This window comes from Zootoca vivipara, chromosome 16 (assembly GCF_963506605.1).
Source record: "Zootoca vivipara chromosome 16, rZooViv1.1, whole genome shotgun sequence".
NCBI lineage: Eukaryota > Metazoa > Chordata > Lepidosauria > Squamata > Lacertidae > Zootoca > Zootoca vivipara.
In genome coordinates, this window is record NC_083291.1 from 17,723,845 (window position 1) to 17,746,544 (window position 22,700).

Genomic DNA, 22,700 nt, shown 5'->3' on the forward strand with positions numbered 1-22,700 from the left:
AGAAAATAACGATTGACGTTAGGGAGCAGAAGGATGCAATCCAGGGGGGAAACAAATCAGTGCAACAACACGAATTCACAATCCTTCATCCGTGTGGGGAAAGCTATAGCTCGGTAAAGCTGTCTGTCCTAAGCCCAATTCTTGGCACCTGCAGGGACGGCTGAGATAGACCCCAGTTTGTTGTTTTGGCTATGCATGGTCAGCATAATCAGTCATCCTTGGTTCATGAGCTATATAAAACGGAACAGTATATTATGGTTCTTTTGTAATGAGAAAAATGTAAAGAATCTTCCCTCCATGCCCTATCCCTATCAGCTAAACTAAACGCCTTTTGGCTTATAAGTTGGACCCCCAGTTCATAATTAAAATTGTGTTTTCTAGAACCTTCTGTGTTTTCTAGAACATTCTGTAACTCCGGTTTCAGGCATGCAAGAACTTTTAGGGGGATTAAAATCATACTTTGTATGAGAGTTTCTGATCGTCAACATACGTTCTGCAGCCCTACCTTCCCCACAAAATTTAAACTCTGTAAACTGAGAAAGAGTGCAGGAATGAGCATACCTAAAGATTAGGCGATGGTACCTCTATGAAACCCCCTCTCCGGGACCCCTCAACTAATGTCTGTCTCCCGCTTCTTTAAATATTAGACTGCTCAGCAGGTGATTTCTGACTTAGAAGAAAATTATCTCTTTCACGCACACAACCCAGAAATTTTAAACATTTTTCTGACCTTTTGCAAAGATTTTACATGTGACATGCACTGGTTCAGTTCTGTTTTGCGGGTGGGGTGGGGAATAATTGAAGGCTCGTATGAAGCTGCAATGCAATATTACGGAGGAAAGCCAGATCTTAAAATCTCTGGTGCAAGTATTTGGTCCACCGCGTTTCCCTTGAAATCAGGTTTGGGACTGGACTCTGCTTTCATTTGGAAGGAAAATTGTCTGGAAGAGTGAACACCAGGTCTAAAATCCTTGAAAGAAGAGGCATGCTGAGTGCAACAAGTAGTGTCAAAGAAATAGCAGGAATTCAGCATTTTTGCCAAACCAGGCAGCACTTGTTGCTAAGAACCCAGCATTCGTATACATAGTGAATAGCCTCCTGAGTGACATTACGTATCCAAAACTCCAATAGATATCTTGTAGAGGTGTTTACTTAAATACGGTACAAAATGCATGTCTAGGTGATACAGTCTACATGTTTCAGAGATTCCTGCCATACTTTTTATGCTTCCATTCCTCTAGGTTGGGGAACATTTGGCCTGAGGGTCAGATGTGTGTCCCCTTGCTAAATTTCATCTAGCATCTAGGCATTTCCAGAAAACTTAACGTATGCCTCCGGGGTGGAACTACTATGAAACTAATGAAGCTTAAGTTTCAAGGCTCCTAATCTTGGAGGGCCCCCCAAAGAAACTATAATACACACCCAGTGCTTTAAAAAGTGCATCTTGCATGTCTTAGAATAGGCATCCCCAAACGGCGGCCCTCCAGTTGTTTTGGCCTACAACTCCCATGATCCCTAGCTAAGAGGACTAGTGGTCAGGGATGGTGGGAATTGTAGTCCAAAACATCTGGAGGGCCGAAGTTTGGGGATGTCTGTCTTAGAACATTTCCCCAATTCTCCCTCTCTCCCTCCCTCTCTCTCTCTCTCTCTCTCTCTCTCTCTCTCTCTCTCTCTCTCTCTCTCTCTCTCTCTCTCTCTCTCTCTCTCACACACACACACACACACACACACACAAACTCAAAAACTATAAAGCCTACCAAATTTTTATTCACACCAGTGACTTTGACCTGTGAGATAATCCAGTACAGCAATTTTAATCAAAATCTGAGCTGTAGTAGTTAATAAAATAAACAAATAATTTGTGGTGATCTGTCATGGAACAACCCCATTGAACCCCATTGAAAAAGAAAACAGTGGGTACACAGAGCTCGTTGCTGGTTGTGAAGAGGCCCCCATGACAGTTCAGGGCCCCCAAATGTAGATCTTCCACTGTATGCCCCCCTCCTTAGGAAGAGCAGGTTTAAAGACCAGCTGGTAGGCATCATTCTTGTGGGCACATATTCCAGGAGTGGCACCCAGTGCCACCCCCAGCCCCACTGATCTTTTCTGAGAAGGGCAATTGACTAACACTGCTTTTGTGTGTGTGACAGTACTCACAATTGCCTCTTAATTTGCTGCCTATTTCATATGGGTACCCATGGCACTTTTATGAAGATATGAGTGCCAGCACTTTTTCTTTTTTAAAAGCAAAACAAACCCCAACTCCTGCTAGTGGCTGATTGGGCACTGCTAATGAGAGGCACTCCAAGATGGCAACACCCTAGTATTATCTTTGTAGGCTTTTGTATTCATTTATGGTATTTTAATAGAATTAAGAATATTTAACAATGAAGAGCACAAGTAAAGATAGTGTTGATTTTGCTGTGGGTCAGTGGCTTTGAATAGGAAAAAAGAAGAAGTTTCCCCACCCCTACTCTAGAAAATGAGGGAAAGGTCTGGCAGGAAGGGATTGCCAACTTTTTTTCCTGGCTAGGTTCCTAGACCTATGACAGCTGCTTGACACACAGAATTTTTGGCAATGGAAGCTTTTCCTGGCAAAGGGATAGAGGCATAGAAAACTTCATCCACTGAACCTTGTCAGGAAGCTGTTAAAGGCAAGGAAGCATGGCCAACTTTAAAAATAAAAATGATCCTACTGGTAAGAAATAGTTGAACTTTCTCTGTAGCTTAGAGTCATTCAGGTTAAAAAAAAATCCACATGGACTGAAGTGGTGAAAGAATGATTTATTAAAGACAACCTTAATAGTACTATATTGTACTTGTATGTTTATTTGATTTTATGTTTGATAAACTATATAATATATAGCATAACACAGGATTCCTGTTTCATATGGTATTTTTCTTCTTTGGATACTGGGAGTCCACAACATTGACATGTTTTTAGGTAGCCTTAGCTGGTTGTTTTCTATTGTGTGTCAAAAGATGGCAGCCTGTTTTTGTGACGTGCAAGTTGAACATTATTAGTTTAACTAGGAACAAGTGTATTTATTATCTGTAGCATCCTGGCAGGCCTCTGAGACTTTCCATTGTGTGGCTGCTTCCCCCCAAAACAGAGTTGTGAAGGTGTGATTGATGCCCGGTAGCTGGGAATCATTCTCATCAAGGAGATCCTGCCCTCCGCAATAAAATATTGCTTGCTCATGCCAACTCATACTCGGAGACTGGGCTAACAATTGATCTGGGCTGAATTGCCATTAAGAATAAGACAGAAACTAATACGTTTGGCACTGGAAGATTACCAAGTGAGAGAAATACATCTCTAGAGCAGCCACTGGAAATGGGGAAAGCAATAATAGATTTCTAGCAGTCATTTAGGCTTGTTTTTGTTGCTTCCAAATGGTTTCACATACACCCCGCTTATTAATCTCAATAAATTACAGTGGTACATCGGATTACAAACACAAACACTTCGGGTTACGGACTCCGCTAACCCAGAAGTAGTACCTCAGGTTAAGAACTTTACCTCAGGATGAGAACAGAAATCGCGTGGCAGCGGGAAGCCCCATTAGCTAAAGCTTAAGAACGGACCTCTGGAACGAATTAAGTACCACTGTATTAGATATGTTGCTTGTTTAAGGGGTAAATAACTGAGGTGGAGTGATCGTTTTTGGAATGCCCCTCTCTATATGGACACAGATTTCTTATTTGGATTTCTGTTATGATTCTTCCTATACACTCTGAAGTGTTCTAGGTTTGGGATGGGCAATTGCTGTGGTCCTCCAACGAGGTCAGGCTAGCAGAGTCTTTGGGCACTTCCAGGGTGCCTGCCTTTTGTGCAGATCTGCCTTGCATTTGGGTAGATGCCCGTAGGTACCCTTTGCACAACAAATTAAGGTTACCTGATTTCCCACCCACCCCCAATGAATCCGGGGACACTTTTCAACTACCTACTAAATAGATGGATTTTGCCAGGGGACCGATTTGTAAATCCGGGGACTGTCCCCAGGAAATGGGGACGTCTGGTAACCTTACAATAAATGCACCTTAATCACCCACCACAGAGCAAGTGGGTATATTGCGATAAATAGCAACAACTGAACAGCAGTCTTGTGCAACGAAATCCACTTCCAGAGAAGAAAACTGGATTTTTCCATCACAAAAAGTGATGGAAAAACATGGCAGAAAGTGCTACAACTACTTGATGGCAACACTGCGGACTCAGCTATACAGCTTCAAATAAAATGTTTTAAGTGTGGTGTAAAGTACAAATGTGACACTAGATAGTGACAGTGAGCTATGGCAATTTCAATATATTTTTCAAAACTTTTTTTTTTTAAAAAAGCATTTCCACAGCGTTTTTTATATGTGTGTAGATTCCACTTGTGAACCGCTGCATTTGTTTTTGTGAAAATAAATCAGCACTATTGTTCAAAGTATGCCTCTTCTGGTAGCGACCTTAGAAGCGATATTTGTGCCTTTGAGCAACAACTGGGAGAATGATGCTCATCCTGTTCTGGACAGGAATGAATCCCCCTAAGACCTAAAGCAGCAAAGCTGGGGCTGGGGCGGCTCCTAGAATCAAGCTTTGTTACCTCAGCCCCAAGAGCCTCTGGTGAAGAACATCTTCCATCTGCTGGCCAGAGATTGCCTGGACATGGTAATCTATAGTAACATGGTTTCAAGCATTATATTTGGGACTACCCTTAAATGCTACGTGAAACTGTAGTTAGCTCAGAACACAGCTGCTATGACCAGACTGGATGTTGGGAACAAATTTAGACTGGTGCTTAAAGAACTGGACTGGCTTCTGGTGCATTTTTGAGCACAATCCAACATGTTTGCACTGAAACTTGAGATATCTGGGGATTGGGACCTCTCAGCAGTGGTGGTGCCTTGTTTATGGGATTCTGTCTCCGGAGACGCTTACCTTTTCAGCATCAGTCAGCACAATCTGTTTGTTTTCCTAAAGATTGTTTAAAGTTTTGAGTTTTCAATTATTTTAATCTATTGCTTTTGATTGCTGGTCTTGATTCTGTGCGTGTTTGATTTTTGTATAGATTCTTATTGATCTTTTTCGCTGCAGGACAGTGCGTAGATGGCATTAAATAATACTAATAAAGTGTGTGTGCGTGCATGTGTTTGTTTAAAACCTGTCTGCATATCAAAGAGGCCTAAAGTGCAATCTCTTACTGAAACTAACATTCAAGACTTTTAACAGTCACACTATAGCTTTCTCTTGCTGAAGATAAGTGATTGCTTGATACTAAAGGTATCGTAATTTAATATTATTTTTAGTATACTATTTGATATAGGCACCACAGAGTAGGATTGACCCTCACCATATGGGATTGGCATGGTGTTTAGTAATATAGTGAAATTCTGTAAAGTAAAACTGCCCGTCTGTTTTCACAGGGCACTATACCACCTGCACTTTAAACAGCAATAGACAGCAGTATGTGAAATGATGGTGATGATGATCATGATAGTCAATTGAGAGATGTTTGAAATGTATTGATTGAACTCTCAGTTTCGATTGAAAAGGATCTAGGAGTCTTGGTAGACCACAAACTTGACATGAGTCAGCAGTGTGATGCAGCAGCTAACAAAGCCAATGCAATTCTGGGCTGCATCAATAGGAGTATAGCATCTAGATCTAGGGAAGTAATAGTACCACTGTATTCTGCTCTGGTCAGACCTCACCTGGAGTACTGTGTCCAGTTCTGGGCACCACAGTTCAAGAAGGATACTGACAAACTGGAACGTGTCCAGAGGAGGGCAACCAAAATGGTCAAAGGCCTGGAAACGATGCCTTATGAGGAACGGCTTAGGGAGCTGGGTATGTTTAGCCTGGAGAAGAGAAGGTTAAGGGGTGATATGATAGCCATGTTCAAATATATAAAAGGATGTCATATGGAGGAGGGAGAAAGATTGTTTTCTGCTGCTCCAGAGAAGCGGACACGGAGCAATGGATTCAAACTACAAGAAAGAAGATTCCACCTAAACATTAGGAAGAACTTCCTGACAGTAAGAGCTGTTCGGCAGTGGAATTTGCTACCAAGGAGTGTGGTGGAGTCTCCTTCCTTGGAGGTCTTTAAGCAGAGGCTTGACAGGCATATGTCAGGAATGCTTTGGTGGTGTTTCCTGCTTGGCAGGGGGTTGGACTGGATGACCCTTGTGGTCTCTTCCAACTCTATGATTCTATGATTTTCATTTGTGTGTGTGTTTGTGTGTTATTTGGTAGAAGATCACAATCTGATATGAGGGTAAATAATGTGGGGTGTTTTTTGTTTGCACAACATTAGCTACTTTACAACTGCATGAACTATAGACAAGCCACAGACAAAGGACTCTTCCTCAACAAAAAAAAACAGCAGAAGAGGCTGTGGTTGAACATTTTGCCTTAAGTGGACACCAGCTGCTCTTTCTTAATTGCTCTGTTTCTTGACTTACCAAGGCCTCTGTCGCTGTTCGGCTAGGGAGGGGCATAGGGTTAAAAAGCCCTTTTACCTGTGTCTGGAGAAGTCTGGAGAAGTGCTTGCTTCTTCTTTTTTAAGGATTGAGCTCAGGCTGTGTGTTGTGGCTCCAAATGGAAAGCCCCAGGAAAGCCTAGAAGCAAAATGTGGACTGCTGGTTTCCCAACTCTGTAAACAGACAGCATTAATCTTGGTCTGTGGCATCACTTGGCCTGTGGCATCACTGTTCAGGACATTGCTTTTGATTTCTCTTAATTGCAGGACTGAACCCCAAAATTCTATACACATATATACCAACAGTTATTCATTCTTCCTTTATCTGAAGGGCCAGCAAGTTTTGATTGCCTGGTATTTCTGCTGTCCATCATTGACCCTGTTCTTCCTCCAAAAGGGGAGAGCAAGTTTTCTCAGTGATCTAATGCTGAGCTTTGGGGCCTAGCATAAGCTCCCTCATCCTACCCAGTTCTAGACTGGGCAAGGGGTTGTGGGGATTTTGACCTTCACTCTATGGTTTTGAGGACCTTGGGACTCAGTGTGACACCTCAGTGCTTTTGGAGCCCCTTGAAAGTCAGTGCAAGGTCACAGAGACCATCTGCTGTTCTCTCGACTTGGGTAAAAAGCGAGTGCTCTCAGCAGAATAAAAAAATAAATGGCAAGCACATTTGTGCCACCCTGCTCTTGATTAATATTTTCATTTGTGCTTGATTTTGCCGTATATGGGGGCCTTCATGATCAAAAGCAGCTTGCTTGTGACATTTAGGTCTTTTTTTCCTAAATAAAAAAAAACAGCAATCTTCTGTGTGCGGTCAAGACGAACCCAGTAATTTCTTCTTCCTTTCCTTTTACAGGCTCTCTACAATTCAATCAAAAATGAGAAGCTTGAGTGGGCAGCGTAAGTATATTGTGCAGAATTAATGAGTTTTTAAAATGACGCCTGTTATGGCATTCCACTAGATATGCAGGCAGCATATGGAGCAGATTCTAGATCTTGCAGAAATCCACCCCAGCAATCCAGGGGAGCAACCCACCAAGTCCTCTTGCATTCATTTGCTGTATAGTCATTATTCATTCGGGAGAGCTAGTACAGTATGCCAATTAAGAGACCGAGCTGCGGTGGACTTGAAAGGTCACGGGTTCAAATCCAGCCCAAGCCAAGAACTCATTAGGTGGCCTTAGCCAAGCCAAGCGCCTCTCAGCTTCAGTCTTTCCTTCTATTTGCAATGTAAGGATAATAATGCTGACAACACCTTACAGTAGTGCTGCAAGGATTACTGAAGTATGTTTTGTGAAGCACTTCAAATACTGTAAAACAGACATTTGATAGACAGGATTATCTAGTCCAAACCCCTGCAATGCAGAAATATGCAATGCATATTTCAAACCTGCAACCTTGGCATTATTGAACCTGCAACCTTGGCATTATCAGTACCGCACTCTAACCAACTGAGCTATCTTCTCTCTCTCTCTCTCTCTCTCTCTCTCTCTCTCTCTCTCTCTCTCTCACACACACACACACACACACACACACACACACACACACACACAATTTATGGTCACCTTTCAATCTTATTTCCAGGACTGTTCCCAGAATGAAACAATTAAAGTGCAAATACAAAAAGCCAGTAAACTAAAAGTCACAGAATCATAAAAGCCACCACTGAGAAGGCCCTCCCCGCCCAATAGCCACCTGCCTCACTCAGCAAAGTCACTTGCAAGAGGCCCTGCTCCCAAGATCTTAATGTACAGCATATGGAGACAACACGTGGTTCTTCAAGTTCTCCCTCTCTTAAATCATGATGGGCTTTATAGGTTCAAACTTTGGGGAATGGCATGGCTCAGTGGTAAGAGCATGTACTTGGGATACAAAACGCCCCAGGTTCCATCTCTGGCATCTCCATGTAGGACTGGGAAAGACATCTGAAACCCTGGAGATCCACTGCTGGTCGATGTTGTCAGCACTGAGTGAGATGGACCAGTGGTCTGACTTTTTATAAGGCAGTTTCTGAAGTTCTTAGACTGCCACTTTCAATCGTTCATAACACCCAGGCCCAGTTAGTAATCTAGGTAAGGTAAAGGGACCCCTGACCATCAGGTCCTGTCGTGACCGACTCTGGGGTTGTGGTGCTCATCTCGCATTATTGGCCGAGGGAGCCGGCGTATAGCTTCCAGGTCATGTGGCCAGCATGACTAAGCCGCTTCTGGCGAACCAGAGCAGCACAAGGAAACACCGTTTACCTTCCCGCTGTAGCAGTTCCTATTTATCTACTTGCACTTTGACGTGCTTTCGAACTGCTAGGTTGGCAGGAGCTGGGACCAAGCAACGGGAGCTCACCCCGTCACAGGGATTCGAACCGCCGACCTTCTGATCAGCAAGCCCTAGGCTTAGTGGTTTAACCACAGCGCCACCTGGGTCCCGTTAGTAATCTAAATAGCCTCATACCACACTAAGTGAAGTCTTCAAACTGTCTTCAAAGTAAGCCTCGTGTAGCTCATTACAGTAATCCTGCCTGTAATACATACCGTATGTAATTTCCGTCTCTCAGAACAAATGCCTTGTACATACAGGGCAGCTTGATGGTTATTGCCTGCTCGACTCCTGCCCTCCCCTTTGCCTAGTCACTTGTGATCAAGCACTGGAGACGCTTTTTAATTATTGTTGCTGTTTGTTGCCGTAGAAATTTAACAGATTTATAGACTGCTTCATAACATAAAGCCCATTGAAGTGGCGCATGAGATAAACAACAAAATAAAATTCAAACACACAACTTCTAAAAACAAGAAAACAATTTATTGAGATACAACTGCGCCACAAATGACTGGGTCATTTCAGAAAGCCTTCTTAAAGAAAAATGTCTTTAATAGGCATCTAAACATCATGACAGTAGGTGTCTCCTAATTTCAGCTTGTGATTGATTGCAGAGAGCTGGAGCTATGACACCAAGAACCTGGTTTCTAGTACATGATGAGCACACCTCTGGGGCATAGAGTGCTCTCAAGGGGGCCCAGCAGAGAACATATAGGAGAAGGCAGTCCGCTAGCTACCCTGGTCCAAAGTTATTTAATGTGTATCCAGAAATTTCAGTGTGCCTTTTCTCCTTCCCTTGAGATTATGCAATTGCTCATGTTACTGGCTGAGGGGGAGATAATTCTGCTGCATTGAGTTTTGTTGTTCCAATGGAAAATGTGTCCTTGATGGATAATTCTTCTCATGGCGCAGTTTCAGAGTTTCTACTCTGCCTTACAAATTGTGCTGTTTTGATGGTGTTTTATGGGATTTTTTTTGAAATAGTGGAAAATGTGCTGATTTCTGCATTTGGACCTTAACTCCCTGGTCCACAGAACACTGGGTGAGCTGTCCTCAAAGCTGTAACAAGACCGCAGGTTGTCAAGCCCTTATTATATCATGAAATCCACATGCCTGCTGTTACTCCGGCTAGCAAAACGAGTTGTTAGCGATGAAAGGCCACTTGTAAGGGTGGAGGACATTTTTATTTGGCTCGGAAACTTCATCTTAGAGAGAGAAATTAAATCCTCAGTTAATCTGTGGCAGCATGAATAAAACACGTGCTTAGTTTTTCGGCCTTTTATCTTCCAGGACATTGTGTCAGAACTTGCTGAGTAGAAAACTCGTCTCGTGTCAGATTTCTTCCTGTTGGCTTGTTGTCTCGTGTTTGTCTCTTGATTAACTATGGATAGCTTGACAACGAACTGATATCAAAGATAATTAATTGCAGAAGGCCCAATGTACCCCACTTCGGCTGCTTTCAGGAAGCTAACAATTGGAATTCAAAGCCAAGCATGAGGAGTCCAGTGTCTGCCAAGACACTTTAATCATTCCTCTCTGTCATCCCTCCTTGCTTGACTTCCTTATGACGCTGGCGCTTTCTGTAGTGAGAGAGAATCGTGGCTGTTGTGTGAAGGCTGTGGCAGAACAGAGGATGTCAGTTTCAATGCAGCCGTGCCCATTTTGATGTTGGTAAGAAGGCTGCTTTTATAGAGCCAACTTTTGCTGCTCTAAGAGCTTTCAAGTTACACCAACTGCAGCGGAACACCTGCCGGCTCTTTTCCTGCACTGATGGTGGTTTGCGGGATGAAAGATGCCATAATTACCTGTTCAGTGTTACTGAGTCCTTTGCACTCCCATGACAGTAGCAGTCACTATCAAATTGCTCCTGATGATAATGGAAGTTAATTATTATTACAGTATTTATTATTATTTATACAGTCCCATTAGTGTACAGTTACATGGGGAAAAATAGGCAAGACCCTCACTTCAAGGAGCATCCAATTTAGGGCAAATTGGGGGGGGGCAGGCAGGGTGGGAATGAGAGGGATGAGAGGCAGGGATGACTTTTGGGATAGGGGAATGTGGGCAAGTGCAGTTACATTGGTACCTAAAAGCCGGTCGTTGGAGTAGCTGTGGTCCATCAGGATCTTCACTTGCATCAGCTGCTGCTTTTGACATGTGGTTTCATCACTGTTGAAATCAGCTGCCAGCCTCTACTGTTGGAGCTCTCTGCCTTCTACCCCGTCCTTCATTTAACCTTCATCTGTGTACTTAAGAGTAGCCACAAGAACTTACCTCCCTGCTCCTCTTTCTTCTTCTCTACTGACGGAGAAAGCCGTTTCCCTCTCAGTGGCACTTTCAAGAGTACCCAGTTTTCTAGGGCCGTCTTGCTTGTGATAGCAGCATGGAGTAGAAAGCAGCCAATTTAGGACACATGCCATCGTGGAGACTCTGCCATGAATAACCAGGGAAGGTGGAGAACTGAGAAGGCAAATGACCAGGATTTGGGGGGGGCAGGGTGTAGCAGAGGATGACAGAGGGTGGGTAGAACTCTGTGTTCTTTTAACTATATCATTTTAGAACAGTGCAGCTTAGATTGCGGTTCCTTTGCCAAGAGCTCCCTTGCTGGGCAAAACCCTCCATAATGGGGAGGAAGCCTCTTCCCTACTACCTTAGTGAAACTCATACTTCTCAGGCTTGGACATGGGATTTGCAGGTTCATAATGTTCATCACAAAGAAGAGGTGAGTGCATTTGGACCTTAATTCCAAACTCCAAATTCTTTTCCAGCTCTGGAGCCAAAGAATTCCGGGCCAGAGAAGAATCTCTGCCAGAAAACAATTATTTGGGGCTGGAGCACTGGAACACAAGATTGGGAAATGTAGTTTTCTCAGTGGCTACTAGCATCTACAGAATCAGACTTATAGAACTAGATCTTGTTTTGAGAGTGCCCTGCAGCTCAGTGGTGGGGCAGATCCTTTGCATGAAGAATGCTTCCAGCATCTTTGTCTAAAAAGGTCTTGGCACTAGATTAACAGGAAAAACCTCTTTGAAGAGCCACTACCAGTCAGGATAGACAGTGCTGAAGCAGATGGCCAAGTGATCAAACTTAAATGAGGTAGCTTTTTACTTTCATAGAATCATGAAATCTTAGAGTTGGAAGGGATCCTGAGGATCTTCTAAGTCCAAACCCCTGCAATGCAGGAATATGTAGCTGTCCCTTTTGGGGATCGAACTTGTGACCTTGGCGTTATCAGCACCATACTCTAACCAACTGAGCTGTCCAACCTGTTTGATCAGCAGTCATATTCTGTACAGTCTACACCACCCAAACACCAAACACTGACATTATACAGGTACTCCACACTTGACAAGGACACTTGCGGAATTACTTGGTTCTGTTTGGAGTAATTTATAAACATCTTAACATTTAGAGGGTAGAATTGCTTTTCTTGATTAGGGCCAAGGGGCTTGGGGAAATGAGCATAAGCTGATAAATCTCAAAATAAGTGACGGCTGCTGTGTTTTCCTTTTCCGGTTGGAAGCAAAGGAGATATTGCAGAGGACTGATTTATCGCCCATCTATGTCAGACTCCTTAAGATGACAGAATTTACAAAGGGTGCATTTTATAGTTTAGGTAGCAGTTCTGTTAGGTAGCACAACGAGAGAAAGACAGAATACATGTATGGCTTTTATACAGCAGTGACAACAAACCTATACACAGTGATAGCAGGACTTATGTGCTGTGGGCATAAGACACAGGGGAGAGCCCACAGCTCAGTGGTGGAGGGATGCGCGGAATGTCCAAGATTCAGACTCTCCTACCAAGAAGGCATCTAGGTTGTAGGCCTGAGAAAGGCGTCTCTTTCTCTCTGACCTTTGTGAGTGGCTGCCAATTGGCGCAAACTACATTGGGCTAGACAGACTCTGTATGGTGCAGCTTCATGCATTCAAATGACTGTGGCCTCCCTCCACTGGTGCTCCAAAGTGAGCCCTGCGCCCTGTGGGAAGCACTGTGCTGTGCTGCTATGGGTGCAGCAGATGGCTCTTACATTTTAGATCAAATAACAGCCCTCGCTCCCCTTAGTTGATGTCACTCCAGTTGTATTGGAACAGAATGAACTAGTGCATTGCTGATGAAACAGAGGGGGAGATCTTGTTGACAGTCAGTTGGACCAGAGGCGTTCTCTGTCTAACCGCTCTTGTTCTGTGCTTTAAACTAGAATCTTGAAGTTGTTTACTGCAGTCATTATTTGCAGGATTAAATGGAGTAAATAAGTCCTTGGTCAAAAATGTATGATTACACAGAGACCTGCTGCTCCTGGTTAGCATTCCGACATTTTGCCATTTAAAAAATGATATGTGATAGTTCATACATTAAAAAAAACCCTGAAATCCTACATGCCTTTACAACTACGTTCTACCTTCTGTTCCTTCATAATCTCTACACTCAAGTGAGAGACGTCTTATTAACAACACCAAATCTGGCAAATCCTTACAACAGTGGCATATAGCAGTGATGAGGATGATGATAGTATACCACCTTTATCTTCTAAGGATCTCAAGGTGGTGTACATGGTCCTCCCCATGTCATCCTCACAACAACCCTGTGAGGTAGGTTAGGCTAAGAGGTGGTGACTGGCCCAGGGTCATGCAGTGAGTTCCATGACTGAGTGGGGATTCAAACCCTGCTCTCCCAGGTCCTAGTCAAACAGTCTTAACAATTGTGTCCCACTGGCTCTAGTTACATGTCTTACATAGTTAATGCTCTCTTGGGGTTGATACCAATGAATTAAAAGATGCAGCCCCAGGGGAATGGTGCAGAAGTTTTGGTTCTGATTCATATCTCTAAATATAAATACGAGCCATCCCACTGAAACTATTAAGATTTCTTGCAGGTTTAAAATTAGGTGTATATTAGAAGTCCTGCAGTTCATTTTAGACCACAGTGCCTAACATGAAGGAAGGAAGTGTCTTTCCACTTACTTGGTAGGCTGAAGTGATAAAAAAAAATTGTTCCTCTGCTTCATCTGATTGCATTGGGCTCACTAACTGAATTTAGGTGTTTGTGTGTATGTATGTATGGGATGTGGGTGGCGCTGTGGGTTAAACCACAGAGCCTAGGGCTTGCCGATCAGAAGGTCGGCGGTTCAAATCCCCACGATGGGGTGAGCTCCCATTGCTCGGTCCCAGCTCCTGCCAACCTAGCAGTTCGAAAGCACATCAAAGTGCAAGTAGATAAATAGGTACCGCTCTGGTGGGAAGGTAAACAGCATTTCCGTGTGCTGCTCTGGTTCACCAGAAGCAGCTTTATCATGCTGGCCACATGACCTGGAAGCTGTATGCCGGCTCCTTCACCCAACAACGTGAGATGAGCGCCGCAACCCCAGAGTCGGTTACGACTGGACCTAATGGTCAGGGGCCCCATTACCTTTATTATGTATTTATGTGTTGTTGTTTTTCCAAATTTGCTTTAGAGATGATGAAGAAAAGAAAAAATCCCCCTCGGATGGTACTGACGAGAAGGACAATGGAACTCAGTCAAAGTCTGGCAACCGCATAGGCAACTCCGGTAACCCTTTCCTGGACATTCCTCACGACCCCAATGCTGCTGTATATAAAACTGGATTCCTGGCACGTAAAATCCACGCTGATATGGATGGGAAGAAGAGTGAGTGCATTTCAATGAGAACTGTTTTCTCTACATGCTGCAATGAAAAAGGGGGGAAGGGATGAAATGACCGGAAAGCTGCATGGGTGCAGACGCCCAGTCCAACTCACATGCCCCCACTGCTGCATGGGAATGGAAGTAAAGGGTGCCGGCAGATGAGTCCAGGGTTTTAGAGCAGCCTTTGCACCTTGCAAGCTGGAAAAAGAATGAAGGAATGCTCACACTGTACAAATCTATGTGAAGCTTACCAAGGAGGGAGCCCCCAGATGCTCAGAGCATTCTGTAAGCGAGGCCTTGCACAAGGAGAAGTGGGAGGGTTAGTGTAGGGCTCCAGCCCCTTCCTCTCTGACTGAATATTTTTGCTGTTTCACCAGAGCTCTCTGTTTCTCACCTGGCTATTTCTCTTGCACCTGACAAGCTGTAAAAATAACCCCTTCCCCTCTCCCTTCTTCACCAGGGCTTTCTTGAAGGGGAAGCCAGTCACTTCCTATACCGATGATGGCTTTCCCTGCTTAGGCCTGGCTCCTTACTTAAGACCCTAGTGCCTCACATATTCCAGCCCAGGCTGCACCAAGCATGAGAGACACAATGAATGGCTTTCTCTGCACCCATTTTCATACCCTCCACCAAACTGAAGGGCTTCCTGTCACTGTCTCCGAGGAAGTGGCTTCAGTGAAAATAGGGCTGGTGTATCAATACGCAGCTGGTAGAATCACGAGTTTAACAGCAATGTTTCTTCCAAGGTTTTATTCTCAACAAGACATATGCACTGTTGCTTATTTCTGTTCCTGCCCCCATATTAAACAAGGGGTAGAGCCTGAACAGAGCACAATCTTGATTTATATTACCAATGGTTACTTATGCATTTTTTGTGTGTGTCCATGTTCTACTTTGATAGCTCCACGAGGGAAGAGAGGATGGAAAGCCTTTTATGCTGTTCTTAAAGGAACTGTGCTTTATTTGCAAAAGGTAAGAGCTTCCCTGCCAAATACACTCCCTTGAACTCCTTGTTGGGTGAAGAACAAAGGAGAGGTGTTTAACCCTGTCTTCTTGCTTCGTTGGCTTGTGTGTGTGCTGTGCCCACAAGCCAAGTGAATGATAGTATGGTCTGCAATTGCTTCACCTCTCTGAGGCGCTTTAGATGCTCCCTGTATTTGAACTGCCTTTGGCTGTTTCAAAGAAGGGAGCAGAACCACATACTTTAGGGCAGGAGCGGGGAACCTGTGGGCCTCAAGATGTTGCTGGACTATGAATCCCATCACCCCTGTCCACTGGCCATGCTAGCTGGGTCTAATGGGAGTTGGAGTCTAACAATAGTTGGGAGGGCCAGAGGCTCCCCATCCCTGCATTAAGGTCTTATGTGAAGTCAGGGGTGAGGGTGGAGCACATATTGTCTCCCCAACTCCCCCAGGGATACTTAAACTTTCACAAGTTTGAGAAATTCTTCCTCTTTCCCCAGCCCTGCATGTGAAACCTGGAAGCACAGGGTACTCAGATGAGCGATGCATGTTAAGTCACAAACGTTTCCTCTGTGCTTCTTTCCTTGAAATACCCAAAACACAAAAGTTTTGCCATGAAATAGACACTATGTAATTAGCAAGTGCCAAATGTTTTCACATCTGAAGAAAATTTATGGAGACTGAGGCAGAGATAGAAGGTTACAGGAAACATTTCCCCCCATTATAGATGATAATCCTAGCCCTGTTTACAATTAAAAATGAACAGATGGTACTCAGGTTTCTTTGTTTCTTTTTTTTTTATCCCAACTTTCACAGCAACCGCATTTCATTCTAAGACAGAGAGATGAGCTACTTTTCTTTTTGATACGTGTCTTAGCTAATCCCAAATTCAGCCATTACAAAAGCAATTTTTCAAAAACTGATGTGAAAAATGAAGGATTTTAACTGACAAGGCAATTGCAGGATTAATTTTTGAAGGAGAGGTCTTTAAGGACATGAATGAAAAGGCACGTGTGGCTTTGAAAAATTACCGAGTGTGTCGGAGTTTGCTACACTTTTGTCATGGCCACTCGACTGCTCTTTGATCTCCTTGCAGTTGTTGTTTTTTTTAAAAAAAAGATAATGTTGTGCAGATGGGCAAATTGCTTACATTTTTCTTTTAAATGGTGGTCCGTCTTCAAGGGTGGGTGCCCAGCCATTGAAAATGAGCCAATAACTGGAACATTTTTGAAGGATCATTGCTTGCAACACAGGAAGTTGCCATACTGAGTGAGACAATTGGTTTGTCTAGCTCCGTATTGTCAACATTGATTGGCAGTGGCTGAACAGGCAGGAGACATTCTCAGGCCTACCTGGAGATGGTGGGGATTGAACTTGAGATCTTCTGCAGGTAAGGCAGGTGTTCTGCCAGTGAGCTATGGCTCTTCCCAGACATTAATGGAGGAACCCAAGGATAGCTCAGTTGGTTAGAGCATGGTGCTGATAACGCCAAGGTTGCAGGTACAAACCCCGTAAGGGACAGCTGCATGTTCCTGCATTGCAGGAGGTTGGGCTAGATGATCCTCAGGGTATCTTCAAACTCTGTGATTCAATGATAGTTCTTTATGTAAGTTTTGATAATACAGTGGTACCTCTACTTACAAATAACTCTACTTACGAATGGAGCTCCATCCGCCATCTTGGATGCGGTTTAGATAGGATTTTTTCTACTTATGAATTTTTAGATAGGGTTGCTTCGACTTACGAATTTTTTCTCCCAATGCATTCCTATGGGATTCGACTTACAATTTTTTTCAACTTACAAATGTGCGTTTGGAACGCATTAAATCAGACAGGGAAATTCAAGCTCCTTCCCAGTCTAAAAGTTCACTAGTTGGACCTTGTAGACTGGGAAGGAGCTTGAATTTCCCTGTCTGATACTCTATCCACTACAAGGGTACCATGTCAACACGTTAACTTCATGGCACTGGAATCACTTTAGTGCGGTTTCTTCTCACTTCTGTGAGAGTAACATGAGAAGCTCTGAGCCGCTGCTGCTCCTGGTAACCGGGACAACATGTTTCTGGGAGGGGGAGCTCCAATATGGGACCTTTCCATTTAGGACCAGGGCTTCTGACAATCTGACATAGCTTATGCTGCAGTGGCTCTCACAACATGAGAGGGTCCCTAAGAGAAAAAGAATTTGCAATCTTAAAAGGAACGAAAGCAGCTTCAACTGTGTACTCCCCCCCCCCTAGCAAACGTCTCTAGCGTCAACTTCTTTTTCAACGTGATAGCCTAAGAAAGGCATCACTTTTCCACCATTTTGCTGTATGACCTTGACTCAGCCAGTTCAACTCTGGATGCCTCTGCTTTCCCGCTCAGTGTTTTTTTTAAAAAAAGAAATGCTTTGATTCATCTCTGCTTCTGTAGCCTTAAGATTGTACCGGCCACAAGCTTAGTCACTGAATGCGAGATATTCCCTTTTCTGAAACGGAAAAGAAAAGAAACATGGTAAAAAGTGGAGAAGAGGAATCTATACAACCCACAGAACAAACATGCAAAGTCATAGCCTTCAAATGCCATGTTTAATGTCACAGGGCTTGTTTTGAAATATAATTTCTCTGTGGGGGATAATGGAAAATTGAAGAAGTAAGCTGTGAAGAGGAACGAGACACAGAAATTGTGTGACAGGACATCCAGGGTTCCTTACAATGAAGTTGAAGGTAGAAGATATGTAAGGGGCAAGCTTGAACAAGTCTGGGAACTGCTAGCTTTTTGGTCAGAGCTAACATGGTAGGACAGCGGTTCACAAAGCACTGGTACAAATACCATAAAATCAAGTTCAGGGAATGGCTTCCTATGGCTGAGCATCTGGAACAGCTTAGTGAGGCAGGGAATGAGTCTATTGTTCCTTGGCAACTTGCTTATTGGAACAAGCAACATTCAGATTTTTCTCCTGAAAGCATTAAGTGGCATAGATTGGGGCAGGCAGAATCTGCCTACAGTTCCTAAACAACTTAGCTCTGAAGTGTCCCATGGGTTCAGGAGTGGAACAAATATATCAATATACATAAGAATGCATAAAGTTCCATCACTTGTGTGGTTAACAGATGACACAGAATGCGGTTGCGCAGATCGGAACAGGCTTGGTTCTTAATGTCTGGGGCCTGTTCGTGACAAAGAGTGCAGGAGAGTGCTGTTATTATTACATTTATATCTCGCCTTTCTCCCAAATGAGCTCAGGTGGGTGTGCAAAACAAGTCCATGGGATTGCAGTCCAAGGCTCTAATCCTATGTACACTTGCTTGAAATAGGCCCTGTAAAAGGCAGCCCTGTTTAGGGAAGCTTTTAATGTTTGATGAATTTCTGTATTTTAATGTTTTGTTGGAAGCCGCCCAGAGTGGCTGGGGGAACCCGGCCAGATGGGCGGGGTATAAATAAATTATTATTATTATTATTATTATTATTATTATTATTATTATTATTATTATTATTGACAGTGAGATTTATGTATGAGTAAACACCTCTTCTAAAACTCTAGGGAAACACCAGATCCATGGGAACAAGAGACCAGCGAAGTCCCTGAGACTGATTGCCCAAGCTCCCAGACCCAAAGGAGCCTCTGCCTAAGCAGAAAGATTTTATTCATTGCCAGAATGAATCTCTTTTCTTGATCTTTTCTGTTGGTGCCAAAAACTTTCCTCCTCCAACCTTCGTTGTGAAACGCGAATTGGAATCATTTACTACTAAAATTGTAGGTCTATTAATACCAGAAACAACAACTGAGGTGTCGTGTCCATTGTCAACGGCAGTGACAGATTATATAGACTAATAAGATTTAGAGGAGGACAGAACTTCTGTATCGTTGGCAGTTTTATAGAAGAGTCGATTTCAGCAAGAGCAGATTCTCTTGTAGGGTTGGGAGGAGATGGCCCTGTTGAAACTCTCTCTTTTACGCAACTATTAAAAGGCACAGCAGCTTCTCCTCTGTTTCCTGAGCTGTGTTTTTGCCCTGCCATACTACTGTTAACGACACACAGGCACAGATCCACTCGCTTGGTTTTTGTAGCATTGTTTCCCATCCTAAAAAATATACTTTGACTTCCAATTCACCATCCTATATAGGATACATAGCATATTAGTCAAAACCCATCACCCAAACACGGAGGAATCTTTGATTTACCTTGCTGAATATTCTAGCCGCAGGCTGTTCTACGGTGAATTTGCTATGTTTCAGTACTGAGCTGAAATTGATTTAATGAACAGCTGGCTTGTAATGTCTGTCTACTGAAGACACATTGTATAACCAGTGTGGATGCTACTGGAAGTTGTTTTTAATGACATTTTTTCCTTAATAATGTTAAAAAAAACAAGCAGCACCCAACAATGTACTTTAGAGATGTCATATAAGCAAAGCATTCACCGCTGGGAATGGAAAATGGAAACCACAGTGGCAGATCAGGGGATCTTGCTATAGAGCAGTCTACTGCTGTGTAAATGTGGGATTATTATTTTTTACTCGTCAAGAGTTTTCAAAAGTAGATGGCCACATCCAACAATGATTAAGCCCTTAAGAACACAAGACAATCCAAACTTGTGCTATCTCTCTCTCTCTCTCTCTCTCTCTCTCTCTCTCTCTGTTTCGTAGAGAAACTCCTTCATGAACATTGCATGTCACTCTAGCAGATGATCAGCAATGGTGTCGTGTACATTAGGGAAATTGTAATTGGGAAAATATTAGGAGCTTATAATGTGGTAGTAGAGCTCACATTTTGCTTGCAGAAGGATCCAAGTTCAAATCCTGGCATCTCCAGTTAAAGATTATTAGGTTGCAAATGCTTGTTTTGAATCTGAAATGCTAAAAAAATAAAACAAACAAACATTTAAATAGCAGCATTTTTGTTTTTTAAATAAATAAGTTAATCCTATGCAGATTTACTCGAAAGAAAGTCCCAACGAGTTCAACAGTGCTTAGCCCCAATTGTTTGCATGGGATTGCAGTCTTAAGTCTCAGTGCAGTGGAACTTCTCTCTGAGTAAACAAACACAGAGTTGTAGCTGCATATGGGATTGTTGGTTTGTTTCTTGCCAAATTAGATGACTCTTTTAAATACACTTTTGTTTATTGCCTTCTTTTGAAATGTAATCAGGCTTTAAAAACAACCGGCACTATATAATAATTTGTACTCTCTTAATTTGGGCTTCTGCAGGATGAATACAAACCAGATAAAGCTTTATCAGAGGAAGATCTTAAGAATGCAGTCAGTGTGCACCATGCATTAGCATCCAAGGCGACAGACTATGAGAAGAAGCCAAATGTTCTGAAGCTCAAGACAGCTGACTGGAGGGTCCTGCTTTTCCAAGCCCAGTAGGTTCCCTTTTGGTTCCTTTTGGGATTCAAGCAAAATATGCTCACATTCAGTGACTGGTAAAGGATGGTGCGTTTTCTCACACTGGATTTTTTTTTAAAAAAATTCTTGAATATAAGATAGCATGAAAATGAAAAGGCATAGACTCCATAAACTGACACTGTAGCTCATTAACTCAAACTAGGTTTGAGCCAGCAAGCTGAATGTATCACAGGATAGGCTCTCCATCTTTTTGTTCTTACTGCTTGTGGAAGATTTTTTTTATTTGCATGGCAGAATAGTTGCTTGTAGCTGAGAGTAGAGTATGCCAGGAAAGGGGAGAAAAAGAGCCAGGTTCTTCTTCTAGCTCATCAAACCCCTGCTGTTCCATCAGTCACTCATCAGCCTGACAGCTAGTGCAGTTTAGTATCCGCTCAAATTCCAGTAATGCAGCTGTGATCCCTTATTTGTACTTAGAATCGTAGAGTTGGAAGAGACCACAAGGGGCATCCAGTCCAACCCACTGCCGAGCAGGAAACACCATCAAAGCATTCTTTACATATGCCTGTCAAGCCTCTGCTTAAAGACCTCCAAAGAAGGAGACTCCACCACACTCCTTGGTAGCAAATTCCACTTGCGTGAAGGCATCGACCTGGTGTGCAGCACCCCAAAACTGTTCAGATGTGGCAGCAGGTCCTATTTACACCCTGATGCTACTGATTGGATAATGAATGCAGCAACTTCAGCAGCAAGGCAGAGATGGGGTTGGGGTCACTAAGACCCCTAAGCGTTCCATTTTCCTCACTGGGCACCCCATTGATTCTTCATTCAGTGTTTGTACTTGGTTTGGGGCACTGCTATAAATTCAGTTGCTATGCCACCCACCTTCTGCCTAATAGACAGGTTTTTTTAAAAAAAATATTAATATTTTTATTGAAAGAATTTCAGTTTTAAAGAAATAATGTGGTACAAATGAAAAAAGGGAAAGGGGGTGAGAACAAGGATGCTTATAAAAGAGAGAGAAAACAATGATAGCTGAGGTGACAGAGATAGTCCTAGGTTTGACTACACCCTCCAAACCAAACATGATTATCACCAAACGAAGGAAGTTAGTTCCCAAATAGAGCTTTAGTCGTTTTCTGGAATAGGGAGTCCAACCAGAAAGCAGTATGAAACTGATGGTGTTTTGTTTTGTTTTGGCCACAACCAAAGCATCATCTCCATGTTGTTCTATTTTTAATAGTAAAGAAACATTTACAACCCAATACCCAAGGTGGTATTGAGGAACAATCTGGCTGGAAGTATCCTTGGCCCTTGCTGGTCACAGTTGCTTGTGGGCTTTGGGGTTGTTGTTGTTGTTTACTCTTGAGGAAGCTGGCAAGGATCTGGTGGAGTGCAGCCAGCCCCTAACATTCTTTAGTCATTTCCCCCCATGGAAGTTTTTCAAGCCAGCATAAGAAACTATGACCAAGCCTTTGGCTGATTAACGTTCTGTGGTATTTTAGATGTGTTGGGGTGTGTGTGTGTGTGTTGTTATGTATTTTGTGTTCTCGTTTCATATTTTTATGTTGCGAACCCCCCTGTGATCTTCGGATGAAGAGCGGTATGCAAATTCAATAAATAAATAAACTGGAAGCAAGAAATGCTTCACTGAGAGAGAAAGCTGCCTTGTCGCAATGAATGAAGCGATGCGTAGACTGCAGTTGAAAACCATCACTGAAGTCATTTAATATTGCAACCTACAGATGTGTCTCTCTATTGTGCCGTTCTTTGGGAAGGTGATTGAATGTGCAACAGTGCCCAGCTGTAGGCAGTCCCAGATGAGCAGATTATCTAGCCCCTTATCCTTCTGGTTTTCCGGGGACTGTTTATGGGCTTCCTACTGCTCTGGTGGATGACTTCTGCTGGGAGAATTAAAGAAAGTGTGCCATCCTGTTTAATTATACTAGATGAATTGATTGTGGCACCCTTCTGGGTAGCT

At 43.1% G+C, this 22,700-nt stretch overlaps 1 protein-coding gene across 6 annotated transcripts in view; it reads left to right on the forward strand.

Moving 5' to 3' along the window:
- Nucleotides 1-22,700, forward strand: part of LOC118097617 (PH and SEC7 domain-containing protein 3) — a 151,256-nt gene that overhangs the window by 118,779 nt on the left and 9,777 nt on the right. For all 6 annotated transcript variants that reach the window (XM_035140671.2, XM_035140672.2, XM_060268939.1 and 3 more), the window contains 4 exons: nucleotides 7,322-7,365; nucleotides 14,238-14,431; nucleotides 15,330-15,400; nucleotides 20,582-20,739. In XM_035140671.2, coding sequence (XP_034996562.2) covers nucleotides 7,322-7,365; nucleotides 14,238-14,431; nucleotides 15,330-15,400; nucleotides 20,582-20,739 — 467 coding nt within the window. The remainder of the gene's footprint in view (nucleotides 1-7,321; nucleotides 7,366-14,237; nucleotides 14,432-15,329; nucleotides 15,401-20,581; nucleotides 20,740-22,700) is intronic.